Source organism: Prosopis cineraria, unplaced genomic scaffold (assembly GCF_029017545.1).
Source record: "Prosopis cineraria cultivar Desert tree isolate PC_DT_omini unplaced genomic scaffold, ASM2901754v1 PC11, whole genome shotgun sequence".
Classification (NCBI taxonomy): domain Eukaryota; kingdom Viridiplantae; phylum Streptophyta; class Magnoliopsida; order Fabales; family Fabaceae; genus Prosopis; species Prosopis cineraria.
Window position 1 is genome coordinate 7,198,248 of NW_026555342.1, and position 14,360 is coordinate 7,212,607.

A 14,360-nucleotide genomic window follows, 5' to 3' on the forward strand; every position below is an offset into this window, starting at 1 on the left:
CATAAATTTAAAAATTGATAGATAATAAGTTAAGACCTCGAACAATAATACAAACAAAACTAGTCGCAAAAAGTTGAATTCTCTACTCATCTCGCGGTAAGACATGCTGTACTTAATTTTATGTTGTTTTAATTTTGGTTTAAGTGATAATCAAAATACTGTTTTAATTTTAGGAGATTTTGCATATATAACCCATGTTATAGGGCTAAACTAAACAAATACCTTAACATTCATTATATTTTATATTATGATCGATTTATTATATTTATCAATGATATATCATTGTATATAATAATAAATTCTTTGTAAATTTTTAAATTTTTAATAATAAATATTTTATATATCAATATGAATTGATCATACTTTTAAATTTTTAAAAATTAGGTCCATTTTTTCTTAGCATAAGATTTTTTTTTTTCAGCCAGTGAATCAATTCTTCGTTAATTTTATATTCTAATTTCTGAACTCAAAATCAAATAATCAAAATATATATCATCTTAATTTAATTTATACAGCTTCCTACCCATCTCTACTGGTGGAAATAAATCAGACTTAGCTAAACTTTAACAAATAGGCCTGAGCATTTGTGTAGTAAACAAAGACCTAAATTTAACTTAAAACCTATATAAATTTTTTTTTTTTTCATAACTTTAACTTAAGCTTATCAAAACTTAATATAATTGAAAAGTTTATTTAAAAATCTATTTAAAAATGAGATTTTTAAATATGCTTATATATTAATTTTAAATGTTTTAAATATGATTTAGAACTATTAAAGTTTATATTTGTATAATATAATTTATCTAGACTTAACTAATAAATAAATTAAATTGAACTTGAAATAGGTTTGGTCGAACCGTCAAAAGTATAGGGGTTGACCCATTTTCATCCCTAACCTCCACCCCAATATTTTTAAAATTGGATTGGACCGGTCGATCGAACTAGTCCAACTATCGACCAGTCTGGTTATCGATTTAGTTCAGAGGAAAAAGCCATTTTAGAGGTTGAACTAGGTTGAGTAGTTTCAAACTGGTGGTCGGATCGGAAATCGGATTCGATTTTTAAAAACTGGACTGTTAAAAAAACTTTTTTTTATTTTTTATCAAAATTTTTTTAAAAAATGACTAATTTTTTTAATCATTTAATATTATGTTATATCATGTGGCTTGTTAAGTCATGATAAACTTAAAATATTTGATTTTTTTAAGTTAAATAGCAATTTTATATATATTTCTTATATTTAGATTATTATATATGTATATAATTTTTTTAATTTAATTATTACATTATCGGGTCTAACTCAACTGAACCATACAAATCATAAATTATTGACTTTTTTATATTCGATTTTAAAAATATTGCTTCACCCAACTAAGCTAGTCCAGGATCGGTGCGTGAGAAAGAGGGGGTGGGGGAGGTGACGTCGTTGTATGGCCAAAGGATGGGTAACGACAAACGTCGTCTACCTTTAATTCTAAACGACGCCTCTCAGTATCTTGAGGCAACTTGGGAAGTCCGACTCCCTTCCTGCTTCATCGTTGAACCGCGAGATCGAGTAGCGTCTCTTTCTTTCTTGGAGCGATGGAGTTTCGTGTTTACAGCGTTTTGAGCTTGTTTGTGATCTTTTTTCTCATCTCTCCTCGAGCTAGGGTTTGTCCATCTTCTCTCTCTGCCTTAATGAATCAACCTGGGTTGAAGAGTAAGCTTCTCCGTTGTGGTTATGATCTAACAATCTGTCTTTTCTGATCTGATTATTTGGCCAGAGTGAGGATTCGGGTTCGGTTTTCTTCATTGATGGCACTGACCATCAATTCCTTCGCACGAGATCGTCCGACCATGAAGTTGAGGTACTTCTGTGCTTATACCATTTTTAGATTATATTATATCTTCCGATTCAAATTACAGATCCATGTAAACTTATGTAATTTCATTGAGTTTATCTTTATCAAATTTCCTTTGTTTACGAGAAGATGTTCTTTGAAAAATAAAATTACTTGAATCCTGTGATTCATGTATAATTCGTACAACACAAGCCTTCAAGTCTAATAATTGGTATTTGAAGTATGGGGAAGTAAAAGTGACGAATCAATGAAAGCTTGATGTTCTATTGACTCGCGAAGTTCTAGCCACGGAAGTGGAAGTATTGTTCACTGGGTGAATTGTGGTCCTCTGGGATACCCCTTCGGCTAGTGCCGATAACTTTTCTATTTCCAAGTTTCACGTAAGATCATTCCTATCGTTCCCCGTCTTTCTTTAAGTCTTAATCGCTTGATTAAATGTATTGTATTCTAGAGTGGTTGTCTTGCAAAATGAACCAAATTGCGTGCAAGTATATAATGTGAAATGTGAGAAGATTTTTCGAAGTTAACTCCTGATATACGGAGAAATCTTAACTGCGCTCTATTTTTGTAGTCAATATCATATTCCACACTATCTCACTGGAATGTATTACTAACACTTTCTGCAGAATCCATCATTGTTGCTTCAGGAAGTTGGTGCCGCTGTATCTATTTTACTTGGTTTTGCACCTTCTTCCAGCCTTTCAGCTGCTGGTTCATCCAAGGTAATTATTAGCGATTTTGAGTTTCTGATAACCTTTTTTTATGTTTAATTATGTTTTTTAAGTTTTAATCAATCTTAATGTTTTGCTTTCCTGCAGTTGGATGCGATCCTTGTTCCCAATCCATTCAATAGGCCCCGTGCCGTGCTTTTGCTGGAAGTGAATGGAATTATCGGTCTCTGGCCTGTGTTTGAGCTGGATTTTTGCTTATCTATTTTATTATAATTTTTCATTTATAATAATTGAATGCAAAAAAAAATTGATACGTGCAGACCATAAACAAATTTCCCAATATAACAATATGTTCAGCAATGCATTTAGAAGCACAAACATTCTTGGTTCAGACAAAGTTGAGATTCATTTTCCAGGTGAGACTTAGTAAAGTTCATAATTACTAGGGATAATAGAATATAGATTGTTGTGGAGGTTCTTATTCCTTACTATTTTTTGTTAAATGTATGCAGATGAAGATGATGTTTCTTTGGTTCTCTTGGATGAACTGTCAGAAGATTGCACTGAAAAAGAAATTAGTGCTTATGTCAGTCTTGATTATATAATTTTATGAGTTATTTTTATGCTGTTTGATTATCAATTTTTATATGAAAATGAAATTTATCTTTGTTTTCTTAGGCATCTATGATGGGTGGATCATACGCTCCTGATGCCCAAGAGCCATTAAATGGAGTCTTGACCATCCCTTTGGCAAATGGTGCAATGATGAAATTGCATATGTCGAAGGTATCATGGGGATTAAATACTTTATTTGGTACCTCATGAGCCTATTTGTGAATCTGATTGAAGATTTACATGTTTTTGTTTGCAGAAATCAGAAAGGGAGTATATAATGGCCATTCTATCTCTGGTTCGCAATGTTGAAAGGGCAATCCAAATGCATGACGACTTATCACAGAGTCCATGGAATCCGGCAGAGTTGTTGATGGGATGCTTCAGTGGTATTAAGGTGTTTATTATTTCTGTTCTTGTTTCCTGCATTCATGTTCTTTTCTTTTAGCTGTCCTTAAACTTTTCAAAAGAATGTAGTGAAACCACTATTGCTGTGCCTCTGTTGTTTTGCTCAACAACATACTAGAAGTGTCATAGTTTCTGGATTGTGCTTTTAGAAAAGCTATTAATATCAAAATTCCTATAGGTCATGTTTTGAAGGCTAGGCTTACGTTAATGAATTCAAAATAGTGGAAACTATGAAAGTGAGAAGCAATAATACTTGAGTTAAGTGGTATTTTGTTATGAAAATGTTGTCAATGTACCCACCCCAATGATTGCTGAAAACTTTGATTAAATTCCAGATGAGGCATAAAGGAACCAAAAAGATGACGTGAATGTTCCAAATTAATGAAAATTACTAATTTAAGGGAAACCTCGTGCCCCTTTCAAGTCTATGGTTTTATTTGACGCAGCAGTAGAATAATTAAACTAAAGGGTTTGACAAGCTGATTACTTCCTTAAACATGTTAGCAACTGACTTCCGTGTCATGATTTTCATACTGAAGATAGCAGGAAATGCAAGTCTTTAGTTTAGTGAGAATTTGTTTGCTTACACTCTAAGGTTTTTGCTGAATCACTTTGGCCAATGCTTGCTTGCTCACTATGTGGTGCTTGTACATGGGGAAAGGCGCATTGATTTCTCTACATAATTTGCCAATACAGACGATCTTTGCATAGTTAATAGAGATGTGATTTAGTTTCAAATTTCAATGTAAAAGAAAGGAATTCGAATATCACTTTTCCCTCAAGTGCTTAGAGCTTAGTTTTTTTTTTCTCTTGGTGGTTCAATGCTTATTTATGTTCATCATTACCTTAAATGTTTGTTATCAACATGGATTATAGTTGTCTTGTGAACAAATATGGTGTAGGCCTTGCAAGAGCAAAATGGAGCTGAAAGTATTTTTCAGGATGGGGTGGAGCTGTTACTTGCTACTTTAACCAAGATACTTGGTTCACTGCAGGAAGCTTACAAAGGTCAAATATTGTTTGTCTTAAATACTCGCTACATGATCTAAAACAAGAGCTTTACAACTTCATTGGCAATGATTTTCTTTAGAATAATAATTCCTCAGTGATATTACTCTCAAAGTTTGAAGATTCTCGGATGGATTGTTGAGATGTCACCGTTAAAGTTGATTGCTCCAAAGAATTAAATTGCGTAACTGTTAATTATTGATGATTGAGCAGGTCAAATTGTGGGAGTTATCTACTCTCATTCAAGGACTACTCAGGAGCTAGGTAAGACACTTGATGTTGTGTTTACCTCTCACCATGCTGCTCGATTGTTGGTGGAAGATAAAGCATTGAATGCATCACTTGCGGAAGTGGTGCTGGTCAGGCGAACCCTCGCATGGGTAACGGGATTGATTTTGCTGCTCTCAACTCTGATAGGGGTAAGTCCTCTGTGAATGATGGTCGTAATATTTGAAAATTGGTGACCTTAACTAAAGCAAGAAAAATTTAAAACGAAAACAAGGCAATAAAAGTAACTTTTTTTTTTTTTTAAAAGCAAGGATGACTAATATTTACCAATAAGATCTTGCTACCGGTTAGATGACTTTTTGGGGGGTAATTTTTCATTGATTTGTTTTCTTATTTCATTAAGTGTCAACCTCTTATCGAGGATAGGTAGTGCAAACTTTTCTTGTAAACTGCACGTATTGCTCAAAATTATGCTTAGATTATATCCACGTGTTATATTTCTGATGATAGAATCAATAAACAGATATTTATTTGGAGTTCTTTCTTGCTTTCATCCTGACAATACCAGCTGGTATTGAGAGAGGAAGGGTAAATATTGACCATTTCTCTTTTTTCTGACAGATATACTACCTTTTGAACATGCCACTCACAAGGGACACCCTCCTCTATTCTAATGTCAAGCTTGACTAAGCAAGGAAAGCTTCATGACAAATATTTTCACCCAAAAAGAGTGGAGGACTAGGTTACCGTTGAACGTAGTTATGGAGGCTTTTTCTAGATGCCTCCTAGCCATCTGCGTCCCTGATTACATTATTGTCTTTCGAGCAATAGCATGTTGTATTTAGGTATCGGTAACTAGTTGAATCAGAATTTGGCTCTATCGAGAAGTTCATTACTAGATCGAAAGACATTGCATTGTGAAGCTTGCTTATTCAGTTTGATAGATTTGTGGTCATCGCGTACATTAAAGTAATATAATTTTTGTTTATTATTATTGTTCAGTTGTTAAGTAATAAAATTTCACGGATCCTGCATCCTATGGCTTCATGATTACAGTGAACCTCCCCCCTTCTCTCTCTACTACAATTTTTATTATAAGACGTTTTTTGAAAAAAGAAAAATTTGGTTCTTAATATAAAAAACTTGATGAGATATTAATTATATTTTTTTTAATATTATTTCTATTTAAATTTGTTAGTTATGAGAGAAAATGTAATGTAAATTTAAATTTTTTTATTTAAGTATATGTAAAATTAAATATTTATTCTATTTTTTCACAAATTTCATATTGTAATCACATGTTTTTAATTTTGGTGAAATATACATGGTACTAAAGACAACTTTAAAGTTAAAGATGATTAAAAAAAAAAAAAAAAGATGCAACTACTCCAACTTGGGCCAATTACATATGACTCACAGGCACACAGTGGGGACAAAAAAATAGCTGGAAAACAGAAACACAAAAAGCCAAGAACAAACGAAATGAAAACAGGCCCAGGAAGACGAAGAACATGTTAAAAACCAAGGCTCTGCAACTGTAGTGAAGAATAACCCCAGCACGGATAATTCTAGCTTTTATATGCATGAGCTGCATCATCCGTACGACATCCTTCCAAGATTATTGTGCTTCCCAGGGCACAGGTACCACCATAGGCAATTGTTTACTAAAGACATGCCAATTTATTGGACACCTAGATATATGTAAATGTTGATGTGTGGCATTAATTACTTTCATAAAAAAATATTTAGTCCGAAATTTCAATGTACCGCAGGGGGAATGGGCAAAGTCTAATGTGTCATCTGCTGGTATTGAAAAAAAAAAGTGTCATCTTATGATAAATTATTGGCAGAAAGGGAATAGGGAATCACTTGGCATTCAAGTAGAAATGGAACCCAGTCATGCATATGCTCTTTTGGTTAACGTCAATCGGTGACCAAAATAACATCATTAGCATGATGTTTTATTAATAACTCCAGAAATGAAGGGGAAAATGATATTAAATAATGTTATAACTCACGAGTGTAAAGGTGGAGGAAGACAATGGGTCTCCTTGCCTAAGGCCTCTCTGGGGAGAAAAGAACTCAGATTGGTTCACATTCTATAGAGCATTATAAGAGATTGTTGAGATGCAATTCATAATTAATGAGATAAAATTTGAACTCATGCCAGCTTCAATCAAAACTTGTTTAAGAAATTCTTACCTTATGCGATCATATGCCTTTTCAAGATCAATCTTCATAGCAAAAAAAACTAAGCCTTCTCCTTGTTTTTTTCATAATATGCATGATTTCTTGCCCTATGATTATATTTTCTTGAATTTATCTTCCTGAAACAAAACTAGCTTGAAAGGGGGATATAGTTGAATCCAAATAGACTTTCAACCGTTGATTGATGATTTTTGCAATACACTTATAGTAGACCGTGTAGAGGGAGATTGGTCAAAAGTGGCTCACCAAAAAAGGATTGTCTCTTTTGAGAATTAGTGAAATTAAAGTCTTGTTAGCCTCTTTTACAGGCTTAATACCTTAGAAAAATTCTGTGATAAATCTGTAGAACGAGTCCCTCACAATTTCCCAATTAGATCTAAAGAAAATTGGTGGAAAACCATCAAATCCTAGAGCTTTATAGGGACCCATGGAGAACACCGCCTTTTTGATTTCTTCTTTGGAAGGGATAGCAGTCAAACTCTCAACAATAGTTGGGTTGATAGCAGGGAAAGACGATTTAGTGGACAACAAGGTCATGTGAGTGTCTTCAACACTATATATATCCTTAAAAAATTGAGAGACAAGCAGATGAAGTTCCTAATCACCTTCAATCAGATTTCCTTCCTCATTTTTTAGAGATAAAGTTCTATTCCTCCTTCTTCTCAAAGTTGTTTTTATGTGGTAATATCTAATATTCCTATCTCCACTATTTATCCATTATGTTCTAGCTTTTTGAAACCACTTTATTTCTTTCCATATCAAAATTCCTTCCAACTCTGAATGGAGGAAGGTTTCCAGATTGTGTAAGAATTTAGAGTAAGGATAAGAATAAGATCTTTAGATACCATTGAGTCTTGCAATAATTTGGTGAAATATACATAGTATTAAAGACAACTTTAAAGTTAAAGATGATTTAAAAAAAAAGATGCAGCTACTCTAACTTGGGCCAATTACAAATAACTGACAGACACACAATGGGGACAAAAAAATAGCTGGAAAATAGTAACACAAAAAGCCAAGAACAAACGAAATGAAAACAGGCCCAGGAAGACGAAGAACATGTTAAAAACCAAGGCTCTGCAACTGTAGTGAAGAATTACCCCAGCAAGGATAATTCTAGCTTTTATATGCATGAGCTGCATCATCCGTACGACATCCTTCCAAGATTATTGTGCTTCCCAGGGCACAGGTATCACCATAGGCAGTTGTTTACTAAAGAGACGCCAATTTATTGGACACTTAGATATATGTAAATGTTGATGTGTGGCATCAATTACTTTCATAAAAAAATATTCAGTCCGAAATTTCAATGTACCGCAGGGAGAATGCGCAAAGTCTAATGTGTCATCTGCTGGTGTATATAAAAAAAAATTGTGTCAAATATGACAAATATGGCAAAGTTCATTCTCTTCCCTTTAAAGTCTCAAAATCAAATGCCTCAGAACCACTACAAATTATACATACAGATCTTTGGGGCCCTTCACCTATAACGTCAATGAATGGTTTTTCAATACTATATTTTGTTTCTTGATGATTATAGTAGATACTCTTGGATTTATCCTTTAAAGACAAAAAATGAGGCTCTTCCTATGTTTCTACAGTTTAAAAAATTTGTTGAGAAACAATTTGATAGTCAAATTATAGTCGTTCAAAGTGATTGGAGTATATAGAAGCTTTAATTTTCTAATGCTTTGAAGTAATCTGGAATTCTCTTTAGACACTCATGTCCTCGTACATCACCATAAAATGGTAGAGCTGAAAGAAGACTTAGACACATTGTTGAGTTGGGTTTGACATTGTTGGCTCAAGCTAAAATGCCACTTTTTTTATTGGTGGAAAGCTTTTCACATAGCTACTTACTTAATTAATCAGTTACCTTCAAGTGTGTTAGGTGGGATAACTCTATTTTTTCGCCTACATGGAAGACATCTAGATTATAAAGATTTAAAAGTTTTTGGTTTAGCTTGCTATCCTTGCTTAAGGCCATATAATCAACACAAACTTCAGTTCAGGGACATGAAGTATGCTTTTCTTGGCTATGACAACTCTTATAAGGGCTGTAAGTGCTTAAGTCCCACGAGTAGAATTTACATGTCAAGACCTGTGGTTTTTAATGAGTTTGAATTCCCTTTTTCTACAGGTTTCATCCACAAGAAGAGTGTACTTGCAGAAGAAGTCCATCCTCGAGTTTTCTTTAAGCAAGCACTTTCCTCATTGCCGAATTTATGTCCTGATGAATCTGCTATTGAATCTAATACACCCTCATTAAGTTCACCAGAACACTCTTCTCCAAGTCCACAACTGATTGTATCTCCTAGACCTTCCCTTCCTTACACATCTGTTCATGAAGAAATTCATTCAGCAAATATATCTTCTGCAAGAACTCATGTTGCATCAAATATCAGTAACGGCTAAGACAAGGGAGAATGTGAGAGCCAAGAGTCCCGGCAATCTTAATGAAAGATGGTAAGCCATTTGACTGATGATGAGTGGTGAGAACAGGAACAAAAATAAGCTAGTTGATATAACTTGCTAGTGATAATTAAAATATCGATATGTGTGTATTAAGATCTTAGTTATATGCTGATATATATGTGTGTGTGTAGCCCCTCTTTATATAGGACTTGAAGGTTATTATGTAATTAAGAATTGTGAAACCATAGGGACTTATATGCCGCCCAAAACGAACTGAAACGGTCATCCTAATTTGGTCCTCATGCACTCACAACTCGACTACAGCCGGCCAACATTACCGGCTAGCTTGGCCGGCTAATCACTAACTATATAGAATCTTAATTACTTGAGATGCATTTATCAAGTTGAAACATTCAGCTTTTTTTAATCTCTTTCTTGTTCAAGTTTATATACGATGAAATGAACAAGATTAAAACAAATGCAAGACAAAAAGGATGCATGTCTCGATTAATTGTGCATTACCGGTGTCCACATTGATGATAATGACCTTGGGAATATAGGCACCACTTATGCTATTGAAAAATATTGATCAAGCTTTAAAATTGTGTAATTGCACGCGCTTGCATGTCTCACATCTTGATAAGAGTATAATTGAATACATTGAATGGTTTAGATGATGGTCAAAACTCAAGAGGTTGTTACTCATTGAATGAATAATAAATCTCCATTAGACAATAACATAAGCTTCCGTACACATATGCAAAGAAGATAATTCCTCGTTACCATCTCCTTTGCAATGATAATAAATAAAAGTCAAGACATTTCCATATCATATATTAGGTTGTATATCTTCCCAAACTTATGTTCACTCATAGTTAATTAAGGACAATGTTAAGAAAATTAGCCTAGCCATTGAACAGGTCGAGACATAAGTTCAAGGTTCAACGTTAGGATTGTAGTCTAATTTTATTAGTCATATCAATCATTAATAAATTAATGTATTTTAAATGATATATGCTTAAATAAAATAAAAATAATTATCTATAATCATAAAAATGATTACTAAATTCAAGGAAAAGTAATATATATATATATATATATAGTAAAATAATATCTATCAATACTTCTTCGTCTTAATTTATTGAAAAAAATATTTACTTATTTTATAATTTATAATTTTAGAATATATATATATATATACACACGCACGCGCATGTGCGCGCGAGCGTGCATATTTAATATGTATTTGTTTCATATTTTTATTTGTTAAGACCTATTAAATATAAATATACATAAATCATAACTTGAAATATGTGAATTAATTTTTATAAAAAAAATAAAAGTTGAAAATATGGGGCCAACTCTCCAGCCAAAGTTGTTTATCACCTCCCCATTTTTCTCATGTCAATCAAACTAAACATGTGATTGGCTCTCAGTCTAAACAATTAAATTGATTGGCCCAATCTATATCTCAAAGCACTAGTCAACAATGGGGGAGATGGCATCAAAGGATCTAAAAATATATTTTATTATAATTTGAGTCTAAACAAATTTCATATTGCTTTGCAGGCCTTAAGACTTTTATTACAATATTTTTTCGCACCAAAAATATAATTTTGCCCTTAATGAAAATAAATGAAATTGAATGAAGAAAAAGGATGACAAACACAGGAATTGGTATTCAGCTGAAGGATGCAAAGGTTTGTGAGCTCTAATGGCTAGGAGTAATTTTGAGGTGCATAGATTTCAAAATCCCTCCATCTTAAATAGTGCTTTTGATGATTTCAAGATCTCAACTGGAGATTTTGAAGTTTTCTCATCTTCTGACTTGCATAAGCTAAATGTTTGTTAAGCTGAGAGTTCAGCTAATGATTTAAAGGTTTCTCATGTTCTGGCTTACACAAGTTATTATTATTTGGTGAGTTGAGTTGAGTTATTGTTGTTGTTATTGTTGTTGTTGTTGTTATTTGAAAGTTTCTCACATTCTGGCTTGCAAAAGGTTTGTCATTGCTACATGTTAGTTACTGCTAAAGTAGCAACAGAGGTGATCTTCACTCATTTAATATGTAGTACTTCCATTTAATGGAAGTATTTAGTGGGAGTTTTATATGAGGTAGTAGGATACATATGAGATGTACGTTTTGTTGTACAAACTACATTGTGATATTGTTGAAATTAGAATTTTATTTATGATTTTATTGCTGATATGAGCTAAAGGTTATTGAATCATTTTGGCCGTAAAAGTTTTAGAGTAGATTAGTTATTGTACAATAATAATGGTTGACTTGTTCATATTGAAATTTTACATGAGAACTGAATAAAATATTATTCGATATGAAGAAAATTTGTTATCAGAAATGTTAGAGTATTTATTGTGCAAAAATAAACTCTAAGTTATTGTTGTTGAACATTAAATTATGCATTTTATTAAGCCTAGCCTAATAATAAATTGGAATCACATGACTTTCAAGTGAGAATATATGAACCTTGTGTTTTGTATAGTGAATATTGTGTTGTGCATTATTTGCCTAACTTAAATATTTTATTAAGCCTAGCCTACTAATACTGTAGAATTGTATGGACTTTCAATTGAGAATATATAAATCTTATGTTGTGCATAATGAATATTGCGTTATACATTGTTTGCCTACTTATACATTTTATTAAGCCTAACCTATTGATATAAGCTAAAGATTGCTGAAGCATTAAGTTAGTTATGAAGTTTTAGAGTGGATTAATTGCTGTACAATAGTGATGGTTGGTTTATTCATATTGGACTTTGACATGTAAATTGAATAAAATATGACTCCCAATATGAAAAAAATTAGTTATCAAAGGCTTTAAGGTATCTGTTGTACAAAAATAAACTTTGAGTTGTGTAAAATAAAAGTTAAGCTTTTGTATGTAAACATTTACCTAAATTAGTTTGTTCATTACAGATTAAAATAAAAGATTTATCATTGTTTAAGATGGAGGGAGGCTGGACATAATTGCCAGACATGCAAGAATCTGAACCCAACATGAGAAGTAGTCACATTATTCCTTTTTGGTGTATATAGGCAACTATAATTATGTATATAGAAGCATTCTCAAGTACTATTTTTTGGGTAATTGAGAATCACGGATATTTTTTGTTTGTATATAGAAAAGTAACTGTTAGATATTTTAAATATAGTGGCTACTTTTTTTAATATATCATACTTGAAACATCATGTCAAATTTTATATGGATACTTGTTTTAGTACATAAGTCAATACTAATATGAAATTCTTCATCTCTGACGTAATTTTTCTTCTTAATATTAAAAATGTATAGACTTTATGTTGAGCATGTGTGGATATCGTCTTATCCATAGTAAATATTTTGTCGTGCATGGTCTATCTAACTTGTCATTTCTATTAAGCCTTAGCTAATGAAATACTAAAAATGCATAGACTTTCTATTGAATATACGTAGACATCATCTTATACATAGTGAATGTTGTGTCGTGCATGATCTGCCTAACTTGTCATTTTGTTGAGCCTAGGCTAGTGAAATACTCGAAATATATAGAATTTTTATTGAGCATGCGTGGACATCGTTTTATGCATAATGAATGTTGTGTCATACATGATCTGCCTAACTTGTCATTTTTGTTAGAACCTAGACTAGTGAAATACTCAAAATGCATAGACTTTCTATTGAGCATGTATGAATATCATCTTGTGTATAGTAAATATTGTATCGTGCATGATCTATTCTGTCATTTCAAGGGTTTGAGCAAGTTTTGAATTCAAATCAAATAAAGGGCAAAATTGTATTTTTGGTATGAAAAAAATATTGTAATAAGGACCCCAAGGCCTGCAGAGCAATATTAAATTTATTTATGTTCAAATTATAATAAAATTTATTTTTAGGGCCCTTAATACCATTTCCTCTTAACAATATAGATGTGCTAAAAATTTTGAATGACAATTATGACAATAAGCCACTCTTCAACAAATGTTGTGTATTGAGAAACTTACAAAAATTTGCAATGTTTGATCCTAATAGGCAATTAATTAATTTTTTTTTGTCTTATGCTGATGATGCTGTATTCAATACAAATTCTGTAGCTAGCATAATTTTAGAAAAAATAATAATTAAAGACCTTTGTATGCAATTTATATCAATTAAGGGTCAATTATTATAAAAATTTGAATGAGTATTTATTGATTTGAATTTAATGAACAAGTATTCATTTAAGTTTTAATAACGCTTGATTGATATAAACCTCAAAGAGGTCTTAATTGTTATTTTCCCAATTCTATTTTTTTTATTAAACCTATTTATTATGCTTGACACATGTTTGAAAAGGTTATATTATTATTTTATAATTAATTCCTTGCAACACCCGGGTTTTTGATTGGTTAAATCTCATATATGATGCAGGAAATCAATAAATATATTGAAAAATCTGTTAAGGATCGGAGTCAATTCGTTTACTAATTGAACTCTATATAAATACACTATATAAATATACCGTTTGCCTATACTAATTGTATCCAAATTGCTTCAAATCATACATTAACTTCCTCTTTTTTTACTTTTTGAGCTGTTCGACTCTGTCTCTCTCCCTCTCTCTCTGTGTGCGTGTATGTATATATATATATGTATGTATGTATGTATCCATTATCTTTCACCAAACTATACAAGAAATGTACCAGTGTTTTTCGTGTCTTGTTTCAATTGCCTCTTGCCCCATATGAATTAAAGGACACTACGCATATGTTTCATGTCAACGTTACCAAACATGATTGGTTAATTCCAATTTAGTGGCTTTTAATTTTTTTATTAGAATATATATATATATATATATAGATATACATTGCAATCAATTAAAGGATATTCGATGGACATGAATTTTTAGAAGTGGAAAAATGAAGTTGTGAATTTGGAGGAGCTAAGAGAAGCAAGAAAAATGTACTAGCACAAAATAAACATACATAAA

The 14,360-nt window shown here is 32.1% G+C and overlaps 1 protein-coding gene across 1 annotated transcript; it reads left to right on the top strand.

The window, feature by feature from the left end:
- The first annotated feature begins 1,454 nt into the window (after positions 1-1,454).
- Positions 1,455-5,815, top strand: LOC129284925 (uncharacterized). Its single transcript, XM_054920438.1, has 11 exons — positions 1,455-1,650; positions 1,764-1,847; positions 2,468-2,563; positions 2,660-2,735; positions 2,833-2,928; positions 3,025-3,098; positions 3,191-3,298; positions 3,384-3,521; positions 4,435-4,540; positions 4,754-4,959; positions 5,390-5,815. Exons 1-11 carry the CDS (start codon positions 1,582-1,584, stop codon positions 5,456-5,458), a joined length of 1,122 nt encoding a protein of 373 aa, XP_054776413.1. The 5' UTR covers positions 1,455-1,581; the 3' UTR covers positions 5,459-5,815.
- Positions 5,816-14,360: the final 8,545 nt, after the last annotated feature.

Excerpts from the sequence above, each read along its gene's own strand:
- LOC129284925 (XM_054920438.1), top strand. The coding sequence starts at position 1,582 with ATGGAGTTTCGTGTTTACAGCGTTTTGAGCTTGTTTGTGATCTTTTTT. Across the intron at positions 1,651-1,763 it reads TCATCTCTCCTCGAGCTAGG|AGTGAGGATTCGGGTTCGGT; the intron begins GTTTGTCCATCT and ends TTATTTGGCCAG. Across the intron at positions 3,099-3,190 it reads AAAAAGAAATTAGTGCTTAT|GCATCTATGATGGGTGGATC; the intron begins GTCAGTCTTGAT and ends TTGTTTTCTTAG.